Source organism: Pseudonaja textilis, chromosome 14, assembly GCF_049901715.1.
Source record: "Pseudonaja textilis isolate UNSWEBS1 chromosome 14, rPseTex1.2, whole genome shotgun sequence".
Classification (NCBI taxonomy): Eukaryota; Metazoa; Chordata; class Lepidosauria; order Squamata; family Elapidae; genus Pseudonaja; species Pseudonaja textilis.
Genome location: NC_142003.1, coordinates 15,203,434 through 15,230,110, shown reverse-complemented (window position 1 = coordinate 15,230,110; position 26,677 = coordinate 15,203,434). Strand labels below are relative to the sequence as shown.

The window sequence follows — 26,677 nt, the reverse complement described above, 5'->3', positions numbered from 1 at the left end:
GCAGAGGAACAAGGGGAGCCTGTTCCCAGTGCGCATATGCACAGAGCTGCCAGAAGGCAAGAGCAGCTGAGACATATGGGGCGACTCAGGAGTAAGGCTTGGAGGTGATTGCCCCTCCCATAAGGTATAAAGGAAATGCAAAGGTAGAGAAAACTTTGCAGGAAGCAAAGTCGTTTGCTCTGTTTGGATTAATCCTTGAAGTTCTGTGTGGACTTTGTATTTCGTTTGGCATTTTACAGTTAATTTGGCACTTTAGTTGTTGGCAGCACTTTCAAAGGAGAGAAAGGTGGGTGCTTATCTCGAGGGATTGTTTGGGACTCATTATGGGCTGGAAATGAAAATAATTCCCAGCGTTGCAATGAAACAAGACTTGTTTTAAGTAAGCACGTGCTTGATTATGGTCTCGGGAAGCCTTGGTCAAAACAATATTATATACAACATATTATATATAACATACAATATTATAATAACAATAATAATAATCTGTTTGGAAGGCTCTGGTTCTGGAGCCTACCTGTGAATACCGCAGGGGGTTCCGAGCTGTTTGGCTTTGTCACAAAATAGCAGATGTGTCCAGAGGTGTGGCAGGGAGTTGAGAGGCATTTCACGTTGAGGGAGCCCACCTGAGGAGGGGAGGAAACCTTCCGGTTACTCACAGGGATGCTGCTTCGACACCGTTTCTGACTCTGATACAGCTCGGGAGACACCACAAAAGTTAGAAAGATGCACACTGGCCAGCCTGTGTTGAAGATTTTCTGCTCTGCTAGGCCAGGGGTGTCAAACTCGATTTCATGGTTGAGGGCTGCATCGGGGTTGTGTTTGACCTTGGGAAGTGGGCGGGGGCCAGGTGAGTGTGGCTGGGTGGGGGAGGGCGTGGTCAGACCGATGTCGTTCGTGTGAGGGGCGCCTGTGGCGATCCACAGAACTATTTTATGAGTTGACACTATCCTTCCCCTTCGCCTCCCCGTTTTTTTTTTTTGTTTTGTTTTTACCTGAAATGTCGTAAGGTGAGAGACTTTCTGGGTGAGGGCTCCAACCCTGCTATCTCCCCCATACACTCGTAAGCCCGGCTCCATCTTTACAAGTTTCTCGTTGCCCCCAGCGTGGTCCCTAAAAAAAATAAGAAGACTTTGGAGGCAGTGCAGACGCAGGAAGAAGCATCCGCCCAAAACGCCCATCCAGCTAACCGGTCACTGTGCTTGATGTAATGAAGGATGATACTTTGACTTTGGGTTTTGTAGATTAGATTGACAGATCTGTATAAAAATGACTGGTTCATAAAAGGTAAAGATTCCCCGCGCACATACGCGCCAGTCGTTTCCGGCTCTAGGGGACGTTGCTCAGCTCCGTTACAAAGCCGGAGAGCCAGCGCTGTCCGAAGACGTCTCCGTGGTCATGTGGCCGGCAGGACTAAACGCCAAAGCACACGGAATGCTGTTCCCTTCCCACCAAAGGGGTTCCTATTTTTCTACTTGCATTTTTACACATTTTCGAACTGCTAGGTTGGCAGAAGCTGGGACGCGGCACTAGGGATTCGAACCGCTGAACTGCCAACCTTTCCGATCAACAAGCTCAGCGTCTTAGCCCCTGAGCCACCAGGTTACACCGTTACAGATTAGATTGACCAATCTTTATATAAATGACCGGTTCATACTATTATGGGAAAGCAAAAAGCTATGATTTGTCCTTAATGCCTTATTCTACTGTAACGGAGAGAGTAGGAAGTCAGTGCTTTTTTTCCTTTCCCTTTTAGCTTTCCTCACTTCCCCCCTCCTTTTCACACTCCCCCCATTGCCCTCTTAGTTTTATATTTTGTATTTTACAGTATAATACTTTATAACTTAAACATGCGAACCATCAAGCCACCATTCGCGTGTTTTATGCAATATATGAAGCTCAGTGCAAACACGATCCAGGGTTGGTCCCCTGGTCCCCGACCCCTGAGCCACACCCCACTCCTGGGCCATGAGCCGTTGGGAACCGGGCCATGGAAGCAACAAGGGATGTATTATACTCCTCTTTCAAACCCACGGTCCTCTCAATCTCTTGCGGAACATCTGTGGGTTTGCCGTGATCCCCTCAAGTTCGGCACTGCAGAACCACGGGCCTAAAGGACCCCCCACCCACCCCCAAATTTCATTTCAAAAGTTGTACAATTCAAAACTTCCACTGAGGGCCACAGCCTCCTGTGAAGGGTCTGCAACCAGGGATGGGCTTCAAAAGTTTTAGCGAAGGGTTCTCTGCCCGGTTGATGGGTGGGTGTGGCCATGGTGGGCGTGGCCTAGTCAGCCTCATACACCGCGGTGGCGGGGAGGGCGTGTTTTTGCTCTCCCTGGGCTCCAGCGGCTTCCCTCGAGTCTCCGGGAGGGTGATAACGGGCTCCCCTGGCTCTGGAGGCTCTCTGGAAGCCGGAAACGAGCCCATTTCTGGCCTTCCCAAATTTCCAGGAGGCCCGTTTTTCGCCCTCCCTGAGCCTCCGTGAAGGCCCTGCCCTTACCTGCACCCAAAATAGGCCAGGTGGGGACTCCCTGGGAGGGGAGGGGTGGGTGGAGCCAGCCAGGAGTGGGATTTGGGAGGTTCTCCAAACTGTGCAGAATCTTAGCTGGGGGCTCTCCCCAACCCCGGCGAACCCCCAGCAGCCCACCCCTGTCTACGACCATTTGCTGTGACCAACTCGCCACGGCCAACTTGCCACAGCCACCTCGCCACAGGACAAGAGTTACAAATATCGAAGAAATGGTGGCCTAGAATCACTGAAGAAAAGATGCAAAAGTAGGGGGAGAATGAAACGTGAATGGCAAAAGTTAAAATGATTTTTTTAAATTTATTTTAAAGAATTCAGTTGAATTCAGTTACATTTTTGTCCCGCAGCGAATTGTCCCATTCCGTTCCACGAAGGCAAACTCAATGAACAGTTAATTTGAAAAGAGGTCAGTATTTCTTTCCTTCCTAGAAAAAAAGCCTTCCACTTTGGAAAATTACTACTTCAAGAGTTCCTTGTCTGAGACGTCGCGATGACAGCAATAACTGAAACGGGGTGACGTCTGCAGTTGCAGATCTAACCCGAATAAGCAGCCCAGGAGAACGTGTTTACAAACTGGACATTAAGTGATTTTTTTACCAGGGCAACCTGGTCTCCCCAAATATGGGATAGAGTATACTGCTTCTGCATTTTTCACCAGAAAAAAAACATTTAATCTCTCCCCTGGTCTAGTCGACAAAGCAAGGAGAACCCGTGGCTTAGAGGTTAATACATCTACCTGATATGCAAGTATCCCAGGTTTGAATCCCAGGAGGGTTTGGCTAGCTGATAAGAGCTGAATGGTTTGAAATAGATCTGTACTAGTCTGCCTTTATTTATTTCTCAGTAAATATAAATTTCAACTGGACATTAGCCTTTGCATGGGGAAAACCCTGGTTCACCCCCAAAAATAGGGCTTCCCTCTCGCTGCCCATTGTTACTCAGGTACAAAACCTTCTAAGCCACAAAATTAAAAAAAGGATTACCAGTGGTGATGTGTAGTAAGCACAGTGGTCAATTTCACTCCATGCTTCTTGGCTGCATCCAGAACCTAGTAAAAAGAGTGAAAAGTGGAAGTATTGTTTACAAAACATCTTAAATGTCCATAGTCTCGAGGGCAAAGAAAGACCCTATTAACCGTGGGATGCCTCCATTACACCGTAAAACCAAATCGATCCGTGAAGACAGAAAATACCTCAAGAGGTGCCAAAAAAAACTCCCTACGGTCGACCAGAAGACTGAAATTTTGTACTGAAATGTCTCTAGAAACCCACATTTGGCGCTCACAAACGTAACCATCAGGAAAGAACCATAATTTTCAAATAAGTAGCATGCTACTAAAAGAATTACTATTATTACTGAATATACTACTGGAGAAAGGGAAGATATTTAGAGACTTGATGGAATTTGACTGTCTTGCAATATGTAATTCCAAATAGCTGCAGGTATTTACTTATTTATTTATAAATTGCTGGTGAAGAAGAAACCAAACAAAGATTGCGTGATAAAGTGGATGCCCATCTTAAATGACTCTTTTTGACTCAGGTTCTCGAAACAGCTGGGCCAAACAGCACCTCCTCCCACCAATCTCAAAGGAATGAGTGAAGAAATGCCAACCCACCAATCCAAAGAATGAATCCTAGCATTTTCTCCCCCCCAAATAAGACCCCGTCTTATTTTCTTTTTGGCCCCAAAATAAGCACCCAGTCTTATTTTCGGGGGATGTCTTGCCTGCTTATCCTAGGAACACTGCAGCCATGCTTCCCATGCCCTGACACCGCCACAGCCAGACGCCGCGTGGCTCATTGTGCTAGTGCAGCCGCTCGTGGCAGGAGGCCGCGTGGCATGTGGGGGCACCAGCGTGGCGAATCTCACAGCGGCCTACTGCGAGGGCCGTTACTGGCGTAATGAACAATACGTCATGTGGCTCCTGGGAGCAAATGTCTGCAAGCAGCTGCAGAAGAAGTTGGGACAGTGACGCGAACAGGTGTCAGGGTGTGAGAGGCCTGACTGCGGTGGTCCTAAGTTAAGCGGGCACAGGGCGCGTGGGGCAGCTACACCCCCACTAGCTCGATTTTTACGTCTCTACCTCACCCCAACACGTATAATCAGATGGTAGGCGGGGCTTAACTAAGTTATTTTGGAATAGGGGAAGGTGTAAAAGCCAGGCTAGGACTTGTTTTCGGGGTAGGTTGTGTTTTCAGGGAAACACAGTATTAGGAAATACGTAGTCCAAGCTATCTTGCTCTCCAAAAGACAGGACGCTTGTCTCGGCCAACGGATGCCCAGAACTCCCAGAGGAAAGTGAGGGAGCCCAGAAGAAAATACCTTTTGGGGCTGCACGGGGTCAACGATTGCTGCTTCCTTGGTCTCCTCATCCACAAGGAGGTACATATAGTTGTCTGTGAGGGCTGGAAGGATTTCCACCTTCATGCTGGCCTGCGAGACGATCTGAGAAGGCCGCCGCTCAAATTCTGGATGGAGGAAGTTGACTTGAAATGAGGAAAAACCTTTGGAAGACAAGCAACCAAGTTAACTTTTCCCACAATCGAAGAAAGCCTTTTATCATGTACCAGAGTTGGAAGGCACCTTGGAGGTCTTCTAATCCAATCCCCTGACCTGACAGGAAACCTTAAACCCGTGATGGTGAACCCATGGAACGCGCGCCGCAGGCAAACTTACCTCACTGCGCATGCGCGCACCTCCCAGCTGATTTTCAGCCGGCTTGAGGCCTTTTTCCTGGAAGTGATGAAACGGGCCTATTATTCGGCCTGCAAAGCAGTGCAGGGAATGGGATGGGGGGGAGGGGCATGGGGGGATTGTGCGCGCATGTGCAGGCGGGGCATGGGGGCCATGCATTGCCTTCTGGGTGCCGGTATGTGAGCGCGCGCGCGGATACTATTTTTGTCACAGGAGCCCAAAAAGGTTAGCCACCACTGCCCTACACCGTTTCAGACAAACAGTTGTCCAATCTCTTGTAAAAAAAAAAAAACCTTCCACAACTTCTGGAGGGAAACCGTTCCACTGGTTAATTGTTCTCACTGTCAGGAAATTTTTCAGTTCTAGGTTGCTTCTCTCCTGGATTAGTTTCCGTCCATTGCTTCTTGTCCTGCCTTCAGGGGCTTTGGAGAATAGGCAGGCTCTTCTTCACGGCAACCCCTTCGATATTGGAACACTACTGTATGTTATATACAATCTACTGTGTACCATACAAACTTAACCCCAACCCTTTCTCTCTCCCCTATTCTCAACTGCTCTTCTTGGGGGACATTTTCACCTTTAAAGAACAGGCACATAAAGAGATGGAGGAAGGGAAGGTCAGAGCACAGATTCAAAACAAGCAAGCGAGTCAAAGACATACCCAATCCCTCCCCCTTCCCTTGCTCCAAAGGGATATGGAAAAACATTAAGAACCAAGAGAGCCACGGTTGCCTGGATTGGCTAATAGTTCCCTAAATATTTCCTTTAGGGGTGTAATGCAGAACCACACAGAGGTCATGCCTAGGGCTGCCCATGACTGTTACAAGCCTTGTTGGGTGTCCAGAAACCCTGCAGAAGCACAACACTGACCTGCAAACTTTTAATGGGGTAAGAAAATAAAAAAAGGATTAATAAGTACCCAGGAAGGACTCCTGCTTGCTAGATGATTAATCACTCGGTATCATATCATGCCAGACCAGCAGCTGCTCTGTGGACTTGAGATACCGTAGCAGCAGTCATGCCTATATTATATGTTGTGTTGTGTTGTGTTGTGTTGTGTTGTGTTGTGTTATGTTATGTTATGTTATGTTATGTTATGTTATGTTATGTTATGTTATGTTATATATTTATTATGTTATGTTATATATTATATATAATAATATAATATATTTAAATTTAAAACTGAAACAGCTGTGAAAGCCTGACTCATAGACAAACACAATACAGAAGCCTGATAATGGCAGATGAGATTCTGCCGAAACATTGCTACAACTTTAAAAGCTCAACGATAATGATGTGGGAAAATACCCAAACAAAGCTGAATACCATATATGTATATACTGTATATATAACATACATCTATAATATATATCTACAATTTATGGTTGTTGTTTTTCCTTCAACATATACAAACACTTAGTGAACAGTATACTTTCTGGGTCAATTTACTTTATACAAAATATTAATAACAACAATATTATTTAGGTAAACATTATAATAATAATCTTTCAACTTCTGGGATTTACATATACATTGTAGTTATAATGTATTATATTTTGTGGCAGTATACATACGAATATTTTCCCAATTTCTACTTTCTAGCTCTTATTTCTAACCCCTAATACAACAATTCCCACGTTAAAAGGTATTATATAGCTTTCCATTATCTCTTACTCTTTGCTATGTAAGCATGTATAATAGTAGTCTGTCATCTTCTAACATTTGCTTATACATAGTAATTATAGTCACTTATGTCATGCAAGAGTGCATAACAACATTTTCCCAATTTCTAGTTTCCACCTCTCTTTTCTAACCTTTAATTCAGAGGTCCCCAAACTTGGCAACTTGGAAGACTGGTGGACTTCAACTCCCAGAATTCCTCAGCTAGCATAGCTGGTTGTTGAAGTCCACCAGTCTTAAAGTTGCCAAGTTTGGGGAACCCTGCTTTAATGAAACAAATGCGTATTATTAAGATACATTTTATAATCTATCCATCAGGATTTCTACAGGGGATACTTGGTAGACCAGACCACGAAAGTTGACTTCAGAGATTGGCAAGCCTGACAGGGTTAAACTACCCCTCTCTCTCTTTATACTCCAGTGAATTAAGGAGGCGCTTGCTTTCAAATGTTATCTCAAAATTCTAGAGTTCAAAAATGTTTCACTCCTGCCTGACACTCTACTAGTTCTGACCTTCGAATCCCCTTCCTCAACACAATCAGGGAGTAAATTCCTTTTCCTAGGGCCAAAGACTCCAGTGTCCTGCAATAAAACTCAGGGATCAGGCATTATCAAAAGCACAATTAAAAACCAGGAGAAGAAAAAAAGGAAAAACGTAATTAAAAAAAAATATTAGAATGCGCAGGGATGGACAGATTAATGCTCAAAATAAAGGAGAAGGAAGAAACAGAATATTTTGTTAACATGGGACTCATTTTTACCAATGGTTAGTTGACAGAAACAGAAGTTAGAAACTCAAAAGTTTAAGAGAATGATTGAATATACAATGAAGGTTTATTGTATGGAGAAGCAAATATTATTATAATGTGATTATCATCAATGAGATGTTATTATTACTATTTTTCAAAACTAACTGTACTCAGACACCATACTGTTCGTGTAGATGTTGAGTTTTTATGCTTACTAAAGAAAAATGTATAAATAAAACACACACATGCACAAATCTAGAAGAAAAACCAAGTTCCTTGTAAGTGAACAAGCAAGCATTCCCAGTCCCAGCTACCGAATTTAGAAACCGAATTTAGAAAAGTATTTCTAAGCTGCTCATTGGGAGGAAATGCTTACCTGGCACAGCCTATTAAAAGATAAGGGAGAACTTAAAAGCCTGCCAATCACTCACTTGGGCCCCCAAACAGTCCCTCTTTTGCTGTTCCTTGGCTTGCAAGCCTCCCATAAAAGTTTTCCTCCAGCCAGTTCTGGGTTCAGCAGGCTGGGGAAGAGGATTCCACCTCTATGCTTGACAATCCGGCTGGATAGCATGGCTTAACCCAGCTGGCCTCCGCCCCGACTCCTTCCTTCGCTGCCAGGGAACGCAGAGGGGTGGGGTGAGACAAGATTCCCAACTTTGTTTTTCTTTTTGGGTGGGTGACACCTCCTTAAATGTTGTTTGGAGGGCACCAGCCCAAAAGTTCACAAGGCTCGGAAAACGATCCCGGCTGAGAAAAACAAAACTGAAAGGAGAAAAAGGCAGGAAATTCTTATGCTTCTCTCTTTTCAGGCAGCATTTCATTTATTTATTTATTTTAAAATTTTTTTTATTGAAAATAAACATTAAAAATATTGAACATGATGGTCTTTTTGACATACATTTCAGTCTATGCGTTTTACATTAGATAAGATCAAAAGATATAAACATTTATATACATATATGTGTTTTCGTAGATTTTCACGAGTACAGGTATGTAGGTCTAGGTGTGTTTGGGTTAAAACACGGAAGGCTAATGGAAAAAAGATCACTACAAAACAAACGACCCAGGAGATTTCAGCACAAGATCCAGGATATCTCCACAACAAAACTCACAAGGCCATCACGCAGCCCATTATACCAACATCAACTCCATCAACCAATCTTGAGGCAGCAGCGCAGCCAACCAGCCCAGCACACCAGCCCTCACCACCAGTATTTATAGAGAGACGGCAGCTCCGATCACACACTGCTTGCACTGGCACAAAACCGAAAGCACCAGCCTGAGGATGGCGAGTGGGACCTCGCCGAAATGTCGCCAAGATACTCTTAATCTTACATGGGAAAAGACCCGAACACACCTAGACCTATATACATATATTCATATACATATATACTTACACACACACACACACACACACACACACACTTATTCTTTGTACCATTTTAGGTTTTATTTTTGTACCTCATTTCTATTTCACCTAATTCTAATTTCAGTTTTGTAAACTCCCTTTCATATCCCTCCAATAATAGAATTTGTTCCATATTTTATAGCATTCTGGTTTATCTTGCTCTTTTCATTCTAGTGTCAATCTATCTAATTCAGCGCATTGAAAAAATTTTTTTATCATTCATAGCATCGTCACTTGGGATTTCTTTTGTTTTCCAATTTTGGGCAAATAACACTCTTGCTGCTGTGATAACGTGTATAATTAAAAAGGTATTCCTTTATTTTTTCTAAATGCAAGAAGTCCTGGATTTATAAGAATCTATTGAGTGATGGTTCAAAGTTAAAACATCACTGGAAAAAAAAGTGACTTACGGCCATTTTTTATGCTTAACGATCCTGGCAGCGTCTCCGTGGTCACGTGAGCAAAATTCAGACAGTTGGCACACTGATTCATACTTATGACGGCTGCAGTGTCCCAGAGTCATGTGATAACATTTTGTGACCTTCTGACCAGAAAAATAAATGAGGCAGCCAGATTCTCTTAATGATAGTAATACTAGCATAACAACTGTTGTGTTTCATTTTACAACTGTTGCAAGAAAGGTTGAAAAATGGGGAAAAACTCACTTAACAGATGTCCCACTTAACCACATAAATTTTGGGCTCAATTGTGATCGTAAGTCGAGGACTAGCTATCTTCAGGAGCTTAGACATTCTGCATGAAAAGAGAAAAGCGGCGTGGCTGGAGAAATTACAACTAGGGTATATTTTAAAATAAAAAATTCCTTTCGAAAGAAACTTAGAAGCAAAACAGGCTCCCTGAATTCGCTTTGCATCTTTTAAAAAAAAAGTTATTTCAAGGTTACATTCCCTGTGAATTGCATATGCCTCTGGCCAAATCCATTGCTGCCAAAGAGAAGGAGGTTCACTCAGCACTTATCAAAGGCACCAAAGTTTTCTAAGGATTCTAAGAAAAATCTGCCTGCAAAAACATCTGTAACAACCACAATAAAAAAGAGAGAGAGAGAGAGAGAATAGCCAGTGGGGTGAAAAAGCAGGCAAAGCTGGTTTTTAATGTATGTTTTAATGTCAGTGGCAATCCTTTTGGAAGAAGGCATTGATAAAAGATGATTAATTTGGGATTTTGCCAAACGTCATCTGCCAGGTACAGAAAGAGATAAGCAAAAGAAAAATTGTTGCTCGGTTCCCTAATGCTTTGTGCACCAAAATTCAAGAACAGCTGTACTGAGGCCATTGTTTCTTTACCTTGACCCCTTTAAGATGTACGGACTTCAACTCCCAGAATTCCCCTGTGAGGATTCTGGGAGTTGAAGTCCACACACCTGTTGAGGAACACGGGCCTAGGCAATTCCCAAATAACCAGTGAGGTCCATGGCAGCATTTTAGCAATCCAGAAGCAGGGAAAGTAGATCGGGAGCTCCCTGGATCGTAAGAGTCACCACTTATGGTGATCAAACTGGAAAGGCTGGATCTGCCGTTCTCCTCGACAGGTAATGGGAGAGTGAAGGCCGAGGCAAGCGCCCAAAAAAAGACTTTGTCGTCACAGCATATGTCTGTCTTAATAAACCTTCAAAGGAAGGTTGAATAGGATGACCCTCACAAAGAAGAAGGGGTCAAGGAGATGTAAAAGATGTCTCGATGTTGATAACAATGTATAAAGTTTTGTTTTATGTTTTTAAAATTTGAAAACTTAATAAAATTTATTTTTTAAAAAGAAAAAAGAAGAAAAAGAAGAAAGGGTGAAGCTATTCTCCAAAGCACCAGAAGGCAAGATAAGAAGCAATGGATGGAAACTAATACAGGACAGAAGCAACCTGGAATTTAGGAGAAATTTCCTGACAATTTAATTGCCTTTGAAAAGCTGTGGATGCTCCATCATTGGAGGCTTTAGAGAAGAGATGGGACAGTCATTTACCTGAAATGGTATAAGGTCCCCTGCTTGAGTGAGCAGGGGGTTGGACTAGAAGACCTCCAAGGTCCTTTCCAAACTCTGGAATACTTTTCTGTTGTTAAGATTTCCTTTCACCTAAATGGCAAAGCTCCATAAGAAACAGTAATAGCGCTTAGACATATATACCACCTCACAGTGCTTCTACATCCCCCTCTAAGCGATTTACAGAATCGGCCTCTTGCCCCCAATAACTGTCTGGGTCCTCATTTTATCCACCTCGGAAGGAACAGAAGGCTGAGTCAACCTTGAGCCGGTCAGGATTGAACTCAAGGCAGAGTCAGCCTGTAATACTGCATTCAAACCTCTGTGCACCTTGGGAAGGAGGGAAGAAGCCAGGAAGGGGGTCTGTATCTTATCCTGACACTATCTTGCCAGAGTGGAAGAAGTTTCTTGGATGAGAAGCAAAAAGTCTTCAAAAGAAAAAAAAAACCAGGAAATCCAGTTGCCTCCTGAAAAAAGCATCTTTGGGACAACCATGACCAGGTTGACGGAGAATCTCTACAGACTTTTAGTGAGGGAGTGCCATCCAGGACCACCTGTATTGCTCTGTCATATGCCCACTTCATACTCTCCTTCAGATGTCAAGCCCACCTCCTTTTCAGAAAAAAAGAGGGTGCGAGTAAATTAGAAAAGAGGTCATTAGTAGAACGGAAACTAATGGTTTGGTTCTACACAACCCTATACCCCACACCTACTTTGGGCACCTCTCCTGCTAATCCATTTGATTACTGGATTCCCAGCGTTAAATCTTTTGCCATCAGCCATATGATCAACCTAACCAACTGGCTAGTGAGAAAACCATGGATGTCCAAGGACTATAGATTCTGTAGCTAAGGACAGAAGAAGAATAGAACGTTCTGTTTATTCTACCGCCCTTAGCTGCAGAATCTACGATCCTTGGAAATCCATTCCTTTCTCATCAGTCTGTTGGTTAGGTTGATGATATATGATTGATGGCGGCAGATTTAACACTGGGAATCCAGTAATCAAATGGATTGGCTAAGGGCAGAAGACATTCCGCATATCGTTCATGATACAGCACCACTCCAGCTGTTTTTGGCTGATCTCAAAAAAACTAAGCAAGGTTAGGGATGCTTGGTAGTCATCAAAGAAGCACAACAAAGAATGTTCTTTCTGCGCCAACTTGGAAGGCTCCAACTGCCCAAGGAGCTGCTGATCCAGTTCTACAGAGGAATTATTGAGTCTGTCATCTGCACCTCTATAACTGTCTGGTTTGGTTCTGCAACCCAACAGGACAGACATAGACTTCAGAGAGTAATTAGGACTGTAGAAAAAAAGAATTACTACCAACCTGCCTTCCATGGAGGACCTGTATAATGTCAAAAAGAGGGCTGTGAAAATATCTACAGACCCCTCACATCCTAGACAGAAACTATTTCAATCGACAACTATTTCAACTCCTATCTTCAAAACAACACTATAGAGCACTACATACCAGAAAAACTAAACACAAGGACAGTTTTTTCCCTAATGCCATCACTCTGCTAAACAAATAATTCCCTCAGCACTGTCCAAGTATTGACAAAGTTTGCGCTACTATTACTGTTAATCTTCTCATCACTCCTTATCACCCCTCCCCTCCCACTTGTGATTGTAGGACTGTAACTTTGTCACTTGTATCCTTACGATTTTTATTGACTGCTTCCTAGTATGATTTGATTGCTTATTGTACCCTATGACTATTATTAAATGTTGCACCTTATGATTCTTGACTCTTAATGAAGGTATCTTTTCTTTATGTACACTGAGAGCATTTGCACCAAGACAAATTCCTTGTGTGTCCAATCACACTTGGCCAATAAAGAATTCTATTCTATTCTATTCTATTCTATTCTATTCTATTCTATTCTATTCTATTCTATTCTAGAGATTCTCAGTCAGAACGTTTTGGTTTTATAGACTAGATTGGAAAGTTTAAAAAAAAATGGAAAAGAGGAAATTACTTCCATACTGATACCAAAGAAACCATTGTAGACATTTCTCTGCAGTCATCAAGAGCTCAACTCAAGAGATTTCTCTTTTATCTTTTTATGGGTTCAGCATTATGATCAGATTCAGAAGGATCAGGATGCAGAAGGATCTTAAGACTTGAACATGGGGCCCTATCCAACAAAACACAATTCCAGTGGTGAGAAAAATAAGGGGTTTTTTTACACTTGGGCCAGAAAAACCAAATGCACAGGTATAAGGTAAAGGTTCCCCTTGCACATCCGTGCTAGTCGATTCCGGCTCTAGGGGGCGGTGCTCATTTCCGCTACAAAGCCAAAGAACCAGCGCTGTCCGAAGACGTCTCCGTGGTCATGTGGCCAGCATGACGAAACGCCGAAGGAGCATAGAACGCTGTTGCCTTCCCACCAAAGGTGGTCCCTATTTTTTTACTTACATTTTATTTACATGCTTTCGAACTGCTAGGTTGGCAGAAGTTGCTGGGAGCTCACTCCGTTACATGGAACTAGGGATTTGAACTGCCGGCTTTCTGATCGACAAGCTCAGCGTCTTAGCCACTGATATAACTGTTAGGGGCGTCTTAATAGATCACCACTTCAGTAGGAGCCAGCAGTGTGCTGCAGCTTTCAAAAAAAGCTAATGCAGTCCTAGCTTGCACCAACAGTGGGATAGTCTCAAGATCACATGAACTGACAGTACGGCTTTATATTACACTGGTGAGACCACACTTGGAATACTGCATCCAGTTTCGGTCACCATGTTAGTACGGAAAAGATATTGAGACTGTGCAAAGTGCAGAGAAGAGCTACAAAGAGAACCAGGGGTCTGGAGACTAAACCATACAATGAACAATTGAGGGGACTAGGTATGTCTTAACAAAGAGAAGGACAAGAGTGACAGCATAGTACTTCCTGTACTTGAGGGGTTGATATAGAGAAGAAGTCTGGACAAGAAGTAACAGGTGGAACATCATTTAAGATCCAACCTAGAACTAAGGAGACAGTGAGAACAATGAGGAGACTAGCCAGCCATTTGACCAGGATAGAATAAGGACTCCTGCCTTAGGCAGGGGGTTGGACTAGAAGACCTCCAAGGTACCATGCAACCCTGTTTTTCTGTGTTCTATTTATTCTATGCCAGAGGCCTCCAAACTTGGCAACTTTAAGACTTGTGGACTTCAACTCCCAGAATTCTTAAAGTTGCCAAGTTTGGGTACCCCTGTTCTATGTCATCAGGAGCTGAATTCAACTTGGTGTTCTCCTAATGTTTTCAGCACAATCACTCTCAGAACTGTGCCTGAGAATTCTGCAATTAATATTCCCAGCACATCTGGAGGACACCAGATGAAGAAGACAACGTAAATGTTTGTCTACAGCCTGGAAAAGTGATCGACTGGAACTGGAACCTAAACTTAAGCAACATGCAACCTGGCTACCTTCAAAGCAACCACTTTTTCCTCACAAATACCCTCTTTTGGGTTTCAGCATCTAAACAGAGGCATCGCACCCAACAGCGTGGAATAACTACAAGCAACAGGCAAACTTGAGTTGAAATCATGCTCTTTAAATCTTGGATCACTACCATGCAGGCTGGGAACTTGTAAAGCGTATCCAACTCGTTTTGTGAAAACCTGCCAATGGTTCAAGGTTTTGAACTTTTTGCCACACTCCTTGGCAAATCACATAGCAAGCGACTGAAAACTGAGGTGCGACTGAGAACTTAAGTTTTATAATCCAAACCAGAAATTTGTCTTCTTTATTGTCCAATCACCCAAATGGGATTTTTTTTTTTTTTTTTTTTTTTTTTGCATTAAGAGCAACCAACACATTTAAAGATTGTGACACTAAAATTAAAGTTTGACCAAATCAAATTATATTCTTGATCAGAAAAATACGGAATACCTAGTTGGTTTTTAATGTCGTATTGGCAGGTATTCATTGCAATGTAAGCTAAAAAGGCTTAAAAATCATCAGCAGCGTGTTTTCCAGGCCATGAGGTGAATGAAATGAAAGAAACTTCCTAACAGGGAGAACAATCAACCAGTTTGCCTTCAGAAGTTGTGGGGGCTCCATCACTGGAGACTTTGAAGAAGAGACTGGACAGTCATTTATCTGGCATGGCATAGGGATATCTAAACAAACAACATTTGGACTAATTTGCATCTCATAAAAAGGTATTTAAAGACCTGACAGACGAGCACAACTCAAAGCGCACTGATAATGTCTCCTTGAATGGTGATGAAACATTTGCAGCCAAATTGCTAACTTTGGGGCTCAAACCAACAGCCCAATTACCAACCCAAGAGACTAATAAGAAAAAGTACAGAGAAGAGCAACCAGGATGATGAGGGGACTAGAGACTAAAACATACAATGAAGGGTTGCAGAAACTGGGCCTGGCTAGTCTCTGGGAAGAGAAGGACCAGGGGAGACAGGATAGCAGCATTCCAATATTTGAGGGGCTGCCACAGAGAGGAGGGGATCAAGCTATTCTCCAAGGCACCTAAAGGCCAGACAAGGAATAATGGATGGAAACTGAACAAGGAGAGATTCAACCTGGAAATAAGGAGGAATTTTCTGACAGGGAGAACAATCAACCCATGGAACAGAAGTTGCCCTCGGAAGTTGTGGGAGCTTCATCACTGGAGGCTTTCAAGAAGAGACTGGACTCTCTTCTGTCAGAAATGGTGTAGGGTCTCCCACTTGGGCGGGTGGGTTGGACTAGATGACCTAAAAGGTTCCTTCCAACTCTGATTATCTGTTATCTGTTCAAACACATTTTATGTCATAGGGTTTCCTGCCTGAAAGGGGGGGTTGGGCTAGAAGACCTCCAAGGTCCCTTCCACCTGTTACTCTGTTAGTTGATCAATGAAAAAGGATGCCACCTTGGTGTGACGCCCCTACTTTTTCATAATGGGGCATCGGGAGGAGTTGGGGCTAGCAAAGCTTTACCCAATAGGTGTCATTGCTCCCTTTGCTATAGAAATGGAAGGGAGACGCTTTCGGAAGGAGGAGCAGATAATAAATCTGACAGCGTGACTGGGAGAAAATTTCCAATGGGAATTTTCCGGATTTGACGGCCCTTATTTTTCTGCTTTTGACCTGGAAAAGGCAGGGAAAGCCTTCCGCCCGGGTGTCGCTGGGGCGGCGGTTGCGGGCTTCCAGGGCTGCTGGGTAGGCGGAGGAGAGCGCAGGACCTTCGACCCAGCCCCGTCCAGCCGCCCTTCGCCCGGCCCGCTGGCTCCTTCCCTCCCTTCTTGCGCCCGAAGCCTCCCCGGGGGACGGCGCCTGCAGGGCAGCAGCGGGGCCTCCCCGGGAGGAGCCCGCCCCGGCCGGCGGGCCTCCTTCCCGGCCCTCCCCGGCACGTACCCTTCCGAAGCGGGCCAGCCAGCAGCAGCAGAGCGGGGCCGATCCTCCCGCTGCCCGCGCAGACCATGGTCCGAGGCGGAGGCGCCGCCGCAACCGAAGCCCGCGCGCTCCGACCCCAGGCGCTCCGGCGGGCGCTCCCTTTGGCGCAGGCGCGCTGCCCCGCCTCCGCCCCGCCCCCGCCGCCGTCCAATGGCCGCGCTGCCTGCGGGGCCCGCCCTCTCAGGCGTGGCTTGCGCGGCGGTGCGCGTGCCAAGGGCGGGGGAAGGGAGGAAGGAGCGCCCGGATGGTCCGCGCTGGGCAGGTAAGTGGCGGCTGGGCGCAGCTCCCTCCTTGACCCGAATTACTAATTATTATCCTTCACCTCTGGAGGTTTTTAAGGAGAGACTGGACAGTCACTCGTCTGAGATGGTATCGGTTCTCCTAGTGGAGCAGGGGGCTGGACTAGAAGACCTCCAAGGTCCCTTCCTCCTATTCCGCATTCTCTTCTATTCCTATTATTTTCCTATCATCTTCTCCTTGCTGGTATCTTGTGATTTGAAGGGGTCCTCGACTTACGACCGCAACTGAGCCCAAAATTCCTGTGGCTAAGCGAGGTTTAAGGGAGTTGTTGCTCCATTTTACCACCTTTCTCGTCACAGCTGTGAAGTGAATCACTGCAGTTAGTAAGGCGGTTGTTAGGTGAATCTGGCTTTCCCGTTGACTTTGCTTGTGAGAAGGTCACCAAAGGGGGTCACGTGACCCCTGGGACACTGCAAACCATCATAAATACGAACCAGTTTGCCAAGCCTCCGAATTTTGATTTCTTAGCCATGGGGAGGCTGCCATGGTCATTGGCCACATTTTTAGCACCATTGAAACTTTGAATGGTCACTAAATGAACTGTTGTAAATCAAGGGCTACCCATTCCATTCCAATTTCTGTGGTGGCGCGGTGGTTAGAGTGCAAGTACTGCAGGGCTACTTCTGCTGCCTGCCGGCTGCCTGCAATTTGGCAGATCGAATCCCACCAGGCTCAAGGTCGGCTCAGCCTTCCATCCTTCCGAGGTGGGTCAAATGAGGATCCAGATTGTTGTGGGCAAGAGGCAGACTCTGTAAACCGCTTAGAGAGGGCTGGAAAACACTGTGAAGCGGTCTATAAGTCTAAGGGCTATTGCTGTTTTCCATTCTTATTCTACATTCTATTCTATCTTCTGCTCTGTTCTTTTTTATTCTGGAAATGAAGCCTCTGGCTGAGCAGAAGGTGAATGTGGGAGCCAGACTTGCTGGGGTCGAGCCCCACACAGATGTTCCCTTGCCTGGGCAGGGAGTCAGTCCCCGCTTTCTCCTTTTCTTGGTAGTAAGCTCTGCAAAATCTGGGTGGGTTTTCTTCTGCAATTTTACATCAGGCTGAGGTTTTCAATACATGCTGAAATAGGGCGGCTTTCCAGAGAATTTGACTCCAAACTGACCCAATAAGAATAGTTAATCAGTGACCAAATGCGGGAAGGCTCTCTTGAGGAGCAGAGTTCAATCTCAACGTTTGGAGGCTTTTTTCTTGCTTCAAAATAATGTTTTTTTTTCAGAAAATGAAAAATAAGAGCAAAAGGATAATTATGTTATTAATATTATTGTATTACTGTTATCCACCCCCGTTTAGCAGTGTTCATTTCTGCCAGAAGCAGCGATTAGGATGGTTATTCTGCAAATTCAGATGAGAGAAGGCAGTTGCTGAATAATAAGATGTACCATGAAGCAGCAGAAACCTGGATTTCATCTGTATTCCTGCTTTCCTAGATGACTTAGCAATTACTTTAAGTTTCAAAAAGACAAGGAATGAACTTGTTCCGGTTATGTACAGAGGGGTTTTTAAACTGTGTCCCATGGAGCTCTAGAGTTTTGCAAGATGGGGTTTCATTAGGGGCTAAGGGGGGCAAACAACAACCAACCCCCAACCCCCCAAAAAAACCCCAACCCTTGAATAAAGCACATTTTCTGTTATTAGACCTTGATCAGGGGTTCCAGACAGGTTCCCCAGCTGAAAAGATTTGAAAACCCCAGGCTTGTGTGCCAGCAGAAATGGCTCTGTGTGCCACTTCTGGCACATGTGCCATAGGTTTGCCATCACGGCCCTAGGACCACCTGTCTGTTGTTTGGCCCATCTGTGTGGGCCTTTAAAACAACCTCACAGGCTCCAGCTAAGAGTTTGACCCCTCCTGGCCAAGAAGGCATCCAAGTCTTCACGTTCCAAAGAATCATCAGGGTCAGGGCAAATTTAATCCGGGGGGGGGGAGATTGGTGTCCAAAAAGCAGGTGCTGGCACAGAATCAGCACACTTTCTGGACTATGCACTCTTTTCACTTGTGGGGCCCACAGCATGCCTCTCGTGGTCAGAGCATCATTTCATTTTGTACCTCTGGCATTCGGATTGCTTTGGTTTCGTTTTTAATGTAGGCCAGCTTGAGGTTTTTTTCTAATTTGTCCACTGTGTAAACTAGCGAAGAAATGCAGGTAGTCCTCGACTTACGACCACAACTGAGCCCAACATTTCTGTTGCTAAATGAGATGTTTGTTCAGTGAGTTTTGCCCAATTTTACAACCTATCTTGCTTCAATTGCTAAGTGAATCACTGCAGTTGATCGGTGAGTAACCTGGTTGTTAAGTGAATGTGGCTCCCCTGTTGACTTTGCTTGTCACAAAAGGGGATCACGTGACCCCAGGATGCTGTAACCGTCATAAATATGAACCAGTTGCCAAGCCTCTGAATTCTGATGTGATCATGGAGATGCTGCAAAAGTCATAACTTTTGAAAAACAGGCATGAGCCACAATTTTCAGTGTCACTTTGAACGGTCACTAAACGAACTGCTGAAAGTCGAGGACTACCTGTATATGACCTGGGTGCAGAACTTTTAAGTGAATAAAAAATAAAAATGAAGCTGTGTGGGAAAAATGCCCAAACCCTATAAATTATTGATTTTTTTCTCCCCCCCCCTCCAGACTGGAAATCAGGATCCAGACTGCTGTGTGGAGAAACTCTTGGTCTTCACGTGAAGCTCCACCAGAGCTGCTGCTGCCTCCAGAGTGGACTGTTTGGAGAGCTGAGAACTGCACCATGGCCTCCTCTAAGCCCATAGGCAGGTTCTGGGAGTGGGGCAAGAACATCTTCTGTGTGGGGAGGAATTACGCCGCCCATGCCAAGGAGTTGAAGAATGCCCTCCCCGCTGAGCCGCTCTTCTTCCTCAAGCCCTCTTCGGCCTACGTCAGGGAAGGCCACCCCATCATCCAGCCCTACTACTGCGAGAAGCTGCACCACGAGGTGGAACTGGGCGTGGTGATTGGGAAGAGAAGCCAGGCCGTCCCTCAGGAAGCAGCCATGGGTCACGTGGCAGGCTACGCTCTCTGCCTGGACATGACAGCCAGGGATACTCAGGAGGAGTGCAAGAAGAAAGGGCTCCCTTGGACTCTGGCCAAGGGATTCAATACCTCCTGTCCGGTGAGCGACTTCGTGCCCAAGGAGAAAGTCCCAGATCCGCATCGGTTGAAGATCTGGCTAAAGGTGAATGGGGAGTTACGGCAAGAAGGGAACACGTCCGCCATGATTTTCACCATTCCGTACCTCATCAGCTACATCAGCGGAATTGTCACCTTGGAAGAAGGGGATATCGTCTTAACGGGATCCCCCGAAGGAGTTGCGGCTGTGCAAGAGGAGGATGAAATAGAAGCCGGGATTGAGGGGCTGCTGAGCATACGCTTTCAGGTAGCGCGGCAGAAAAGCCGGCCCTGATGGGTGGAAGATCCTTTTCTCTGGAAACACCCAGGGAGATTATACTCTATCATCCAGGTCAGGGTTGTCCCAAAGGTGCTTTTTCAAAAATATCAACTGGACTTTCTTGGTTTTTCCTTAAAAAGACATTTCACTTCGAAGACTAAAAAGCACCCTTGGGACTTTTCTCTGGAAGAAAAAAGAGGGTCGTACAAAGGGCCAGATTTCTTCCCCATCCCCCAATAGTAGGCTTTCAGGAGAGTCTCCAATGATATGTCCTTCTCTCTCACAGAGTGCCACCTACAGAGATCCCAACCTATTGTGTACCAGATAAAGTGACTTTATTTCCATATAAGATTGACCAGAATATAGCAATATGCTGACAAACATATACCAGTTGCCTAGTTGGAGCAGGTAAACAGACCTTAACACTTGAATCCTTTTGCTATGGCTTGCAAATAAGATATCCAGGTTGTTTCCTTTTGGCAAGCTCAAGTTTAGAAGCTATATTGGTTGTCTATTTTCTATTCCTGGCTTGTCTGGAAAAGGCCAGCCTGTAGCTATAAACAGAAAGCCTAAATATTTTTTAAGACCACAAAACACTTAGTATCCTATAGTTATAATCTACCTTCCTTAAAACCAAGTAATGAAGGAATTTTGCAGCCAATTATATTGTTTAAAAATATATTTTATATGATGAGATTTTAACAGCATTTTGAAATGAACCCAAAAGTTGTCTTTTTGCTTCTGTGAATAAATGCCAGTCAGTTCATAATACTACTTGCCTGTTATCTATGAAACAAAATATAGTTAGCATTTTTGAAACAGGTCATAGGTATATTTTCCCTGTTGAACACTTAAAGGGGGGAAATGGAAAAGTGCTAAGATAAGATACTCCTTCATTACACATAATAAATTTGTGGTTTGTGCAACACGTGTAGATGGTGCTTCACTCCCAGCTGAAACTCTAAGCTACTGAACTATCTCTCACCACAAAAAATCCTGAATATCCTTCCTTTTTGAGATCATCTGAAATTAAACATGCTTGTGAAGAATATTGAAAACATATATTCCTTCCACATTATAATGGAAAACTAAATTGGAAAGTGAAACTCTTCAAAGCCAGATAAAATCTTGCCACCTTAATAAAGTATATTTTACAAGCCTTTGCACGGAGTCTGCATTCCCTACCACAGACGTCATCTCACCATGCTATGATAAAATAAGAATTCCTTCCAATTGTTCTAAAGATGCATAATGTAGTTATTTTCCTTTTTCAGGTAAGTTTTGACAAGCCTCCACTGGATCTGCTAGCTTGCAAGAAAGCAGTTTCACTCTTAGCCCAGTTCGTGCTGTGGTAGAAAAAATAACCTATGGGAGTAAATGTACAAATCACCACTTTTACAAACAATATTTAAAGGTTTTCCCCTCTTTTCACAAGTTCTAGGTTAACAGGCTAAACATTTTACGTTATGTAGATTGTCTCATAAATAGTATTTATTAGAAAAGCATGGAAGCACCCTCTGTTCCATTTGTTGTATTTCTCTAGCATTTACTGCTAGAGAATCTTGACAAAATATATTTGAGCAGTTACACACATGAATTTAGTAATTTGTAAATATTATGTACTACCATGTTTTTTAGAAAAATCTTTGGTTTTTAAAGTTTCTGGATACTGGGTTCCAAAATATTGTAGAAATGTCTTTTTCTTGCAGATCAGTTTTCATTCAGTGGGAGAAACTGATCATAGATTTTGAGATGTTAGTAGACTGGTCAAGTTGTAAGAAATAGTGGTATCTTTAGGACTGTATTACTGTGTAATTATAATCAACAATGTGGAATCACAGCTGATGTTGGCTCAAAGCTCTTTCCAGGATGCCATACTGAGAGTCTTCAACTTACAAATATTTGTTTAGTGACCACTGAAAGTTACAACACCACTGAAAAAAGTGACTTATGACTATTTTTCACATGACTGTTGCAGCATCCCCATGGTCACATGATCAAAATTCAGATGCTTGGCAACTGGTTCATATTTATGATGGTTGCAGTGTCCCAAGGTCACATGATCCCCTTTTGCGACCTTCCGACAACCAAAGTCAACGAGGAAACCAGATTCACTTAATAACCATGTCATTAACTTAATAGTTGTAGCAATTCACTTAACAATTATGGCAAGAAAAGTCATAAAATGGGGCATAACTCAGTTAACTGTCTGACTTAGCAACAAAAAATTTGGACACAGTTGTGGTTGTAAGTCGAGAACTATCTCTGCTGGAACATAATTTTTACAGATGATCTAATGAATCATTTTGGTGACTGATTTTTTTTTATAATCAGTTTTTACAAACTCAGTATATGATGTAGTGTTTCTTCTGCACAATCCACATTTTGATTATTTTATTATTCTATTATTAGATATATTTAAAGTCAAAGCAACAAACATACTTAATATTCCTGCCTCCTATTTCCCCACAATAACCTGCATGAAGTGAGACTGGGCTGAGAGAATGAGTGAATGGCCAAAACCCAGCTGGCTTTCACAGCTGAAGAAGGCCTTGAATTCAATCTTCTAGTTTCTAGATCAGCATCTTAATCACTACATCAAACTGGCTCTTTTATATTTTAATAGAATAAAAATAGAAAAGAAAAGAAAAGAGAATAGAATAGTAAAGAAAATAGAAAATAGAATAGAATTTAGAATAGAATACAACAGAATAAAGTAGAATAGAATTCAGAAGCGAGGAGAGAAAAGGAGGAGAGGAGAGAAGAGTTGGAAGGGACCTTGGAGGTCTTCTAGTTCAGCCTCCTGTTCAAACAGGAGAACCTATACTGCCCAGTCTCTTAGAAACCTCCAGTGATGGAATACCCACAATTTCTGGAGGCAAGCTGTTCCACTGGTTAATCATGCTTTATTATTATTTATTACACTTACCTTAAAATAAATTTTGCTTCTTTCTAGAAGGAGTTGCCATTTTAATGTTGTCTTTTGTGTCTCTGTCAAAGCTTGAAATTCTTGGACCTAGTGAAGTAATCAAAGATCAGTTTGTTAAAACTACAAGTAGGTCTGCTATCAAACATAATTCAACAATAAAATGTTCATCTCCAGAATGTGATCAGCTTTAGCTTTCGCTAAATTTCCTGCAGGGCAAATAAAGCAGTAAAGGCCATTTTCCTAATTTGTCTGGAAAGAAAATACATTAAAATGAAACAAAATTATTAAGCATCTGTAATTATCACTTCAATATAAATGCTACCTCAGGAATAAATTATTTATATCCAATTGATTGCTATAGAATGCTCATAATACATGTGAAGCAAAACTGTTGGTTTGCATCCTGTCTTCATTATTTTTAGAAATAATTTGGGAACATATCCAACACACCTTTCCTATTTTCCCAAAAACAACCCTGTGAGGTAGGTTGGGCTGAAACAAAGTGACCAGCCTGAAATTACCTAGCTGGCTTTCATGGCTAAGGCCAGAATTCACAGTCTCTGGATTTCTAGCCTGGTGCCTTCACCACTAAGCTAAACTGGCTCAGATGAAGTCTTTTGATATCTAACTTGTGATAGCTAACAGTGAAGCCTTTTGATATCATAAAAGTTTATTAAATTTAAGCTGGAATAGCTTTTAACTGAATAGTGCCCACTTTATTAAATGCAGCAGACTTACAAGCCTTTTGGTATCCACAAGTTTCCGACAAATTGGCCTCAAACATGGATGAGAAATTCCAAGGTTTTTACTGGCATATCAAACCTAAAAGAATAAATTCAGGAAGTAGAAAACTACTTCCTATGTTCTTACCGTGTGACCTAAAGTTTCTTCCGCTATTGTATCGGAGAGACTGCAAAAGTGAAGAGTTCCTGTATGGTCAGTTAGGTCAACTAGTAAATCAAAGCTGGCAAACATTGGCACAGTGCCAGCATCTAAGGAGTTAGTGCTACTACAAAAAGAACATGTATTTGTCTTTTCATTGATAACATAGTGGCATTTAACACTACAAAGGAAAAAAGAAAGAAACATATTAATAGGTATACACAGTTAACTGGTTTTCAAATGGATTTTTCTGTGGCAGCTCTTTTTTTTTTTCAAATTAAGCACACCGATGAATGGAAAGCAGTTTGACAGTTGAATCCATAATCAAAGGAGATAGTAGACTTCACTGAATAGATTAAAGCAGAAGCTGGCTAACCATCTGGCAGGCATGCTTTAATTAGGCTTACTGCCCTGAGCAGGGGGTTAGATGGCAGGGCCAAGAGGGTTTGTTTCAATGTACAAATTCAATGGTTTTCCAGGCTAATTTGAAAGAGAATAAATGTCCACAATACTACTCAGTTCCCCTTAACGAGGTGCTTACCATCTGTTTCGTATTACTTTGCTTGCTTCATTATCAATATTCAATGTAGAAATATAGGCAAAAATAATGCCATAAAATGGTTCTGGTTTTCCTCCATTTTGCAAAGTTTTCATCTTCAACTGTTCCACTGTATAAACGTCAATTATTGTCTGCACTATAGATTAAAAAAAAAATGGGGGGGGAAAAGCACATCTGAAAACAACAGAACTTATACTAAAGACTCAGACATGAATAGTTCACTCTGCAAAGCCAGTTGGCTCTTAAGAACAGTGTGATGTTATTTATTTATTACATTTTCATCCTGCCTTTTATTACTTTATAAGTAAATCAAGGAAGGGAACATACAGAATACACTTTCCTCCTCCTATCTTCTCCACAACAACCTCCCTATGAGGTGGGTTGAGCTGAGAGACAGAGACTGGCCCCAAATCAGCTGGCTTTCATGCCTATGGCAGGAATAGAACTCAGTCCCCTGGTTTCTAAATCACCACTTTAACCACTACACCAAACTGGTTCTCTAAATGACCCCCAAATTCCTAAAATAACCAAATGATGTAATAACCATGATTTATAAATCACAGTGGCTAGATGCATACATGATACAAGTAGTCCTCAACTTATGACCACAATTTTGTTGTTAAGTGAGACATTCATAAAGTGAGTTTTCCCCCATTTTATGACATTTCTTGCCTCAGTTGTTAAGTGAATCACTGCAGTTGATAAAGTGAGTAACTCAGTTGTTAAGTGAATCTGGCTTCCCCATTGATTGTGCTTGTTAGAAAGTCGCAACATGACCTTGGGACACAGCCACGATCATAAGTATTGAACCTTGTTGCCAACTATCTGAATTTTGATCACATCATCATGGGGATGCTGCAAAGGTTGTAACTATGAAACATGGTCATAAGTTTTTCAGTGTTGTACTAAGCCATAAACTAATTATATTCTGGGTTAGCATGTTGTGTGATTTAGAAAACTTTCACCCATTTCAGTGAATTTTACAATTGTTTCCTCATTTGTGGATATAATCCAGAATTGTTATTTTTATATGATCTGATTTCTCAGACTGGCCTAACCTTGTATTCATTAGCCAACACTACAGGGGCTGAATATATCCCTGTATTATTCTTTATTTTAAAACTATTATTTCTCCAATTTGTCCAAAACATGATGTATGATTTTTTTATATAAATAGATAAAATAGTTGTTTAAGCAAAGTTCCAATCAGTTATAAGGTGTGGCTACTCTTTAAAAGATAGAACTGATAACTAAGATCTCAATCATAGTGTAAAAAGCAGACTATTTAAAAGAACACTCACAATTTATGGAGTCTGATCTCCACTGATCTATCATTTCATCATCCAAGTCTAACATTTCTGGACTTTGTCTTATAAAGTTGAATAAAATATTGGCTTCTGCTGTATCTTGAAAAAATATTTTTTTCAATATAATATTAATACAAGTAAATAAGTGCAATGCCATAACATATCATGAGGATTTTAGATGAAAGTTTTATAAATGGGGTTATACTGACAGTTGGGGAACAGAGCCATTATAACCTCGAATTTATAAATGGCCATATAAAGAAAAAATAAGACTGATTGTCTTACATCGTTAATTAATAAATATAAAAAATAATACAAATTTACATATATACATAAGCTTTAATCATTTTTGATATTGTTGTTCCTTCCTTTTTTTTAACCGGTGGTAAAACTTCTCCCAGATTTTATAATAATCAGATTCGGTCTTATTTTTTAATTCTTGAGTTAATTTATCCATATTGGCACAGATCCAAATTTTTCTAATTATTTCCATCTCATCTGGCATTTTGTTATTTTTCCAGTTTTGGCATAAGCTAATATTTGCAGCTGTGGTGACATCAATTATTAAGTATACTACATCTTTACTATATTTTCCCACATTAATTCGCAATAGAAAAATTTTGGGTCTGAATTCTATTTTAATTTTACACATGTTCATTGTTTTTAAATGTCTTTTCTTTTTTGTATGTTTAATAAAAATTATTTTAAAAAAAGAAAAGAAAAAATAAGACTGAGCAGGGAATCTCTATTAAATTTGTTTTCTTTAAAAAAAAGTTGGAGGTCAAATCCTTGTATAGTATATGCATAACTACAATTGTTTATGATATATTATTTATACTTATAGAAAGTTT

At 42.4% G+C, this 26,677-nt stretch overlaps 3 protein-coding genes across 4 annotated transcripts in view; 1 reads left to right on the top strand and 2 right to left on the bottom strand.

The window, feature by feature from the left end:
* HAGH (hydroxyacylglutathione hydrolase) overlaps positions 1–16,534 on the bottom strand; it is a 21,460-nt gene extending 4,926 nt beyond the window's left edge. Inside the window, exons 1-5 of the mRNA XM_026704107.2 lie at positions 16,404–16,534; positions 4,850–5,031; positions 3,508–3,572; positions 993–1,110; positions 515–623 (exon numbers count right to left, since the gene is read on the bottom strand). Of these exons, the coding sequence (XP_026559892.1) occupies positions 515–623; positions 993–1,110; positions 3,508–3,572; positions 4,850–5,031; positions 16,404–16,470 (541 nt within the window). The 5' untranslated portion in view covers positions 16,471–16,534. The remainder of the gene's footprint in view (positions 1–514; positions 624–992; positions 1,111–3,507; positions 3,573–4,849; positions 5,032–16,403) is intronic.
* FAHD1 (FAH domain containing oxaloacetate decarboxylase 1) lies at positions 16,469–21,311 on the top strand. The gene is made up of 2 exons (XM_026704111.2): positions 16,469–16,704; positions 19,378–21,311. The coding sequence occupies exons 1-2, from the start codon at positions 16,469–16,471 to the stop codon at positions 20,162–20,164; spliced, it is 1,023 nt and encodes a 340-aa protein (XP_026559896.2). The 3' UTR covers positions 20,165–21,311.
* The window catches only part of MEIOB (meiosis specific with OB-fold), a 21,716-nt gene continuing 14,414 nt past the window's right edge, over positions 19,376–26,677 (bottom strand). The window contains exons 9-13 of one of the 2 annotated variants that reach the window (XM_026704104.2): positions 25,821–25,925; positions 24,502–24,655; positions 23,949–24,141; positions 23,079–23,165; positions 19,376–21,514 (exon numbers count right to left, since the gene is read on the bottom strand). In XM_026704104.2, the coding sequence (XP_026559889.1) occupies positions 21,407–21,514; positions 23,079–23,165; positions 23,949–24,141; positions 24,502–24,655; positions 25,821–25,925 (647 nt within the window). In that variant the 3' untranslated portion in view covers positions 19,376–21,406. Of the gene's footprint in view, positions 21,515–23,078; positions 23,166–23,816; positions 23,928–23,948; positions 24,142–24,501; positions 24,656–25,820; positions 25,926–26,677 lie in introns of those variants that run through there. The other variant, XR_015739545.1, reaches the window with a different exon arrangement.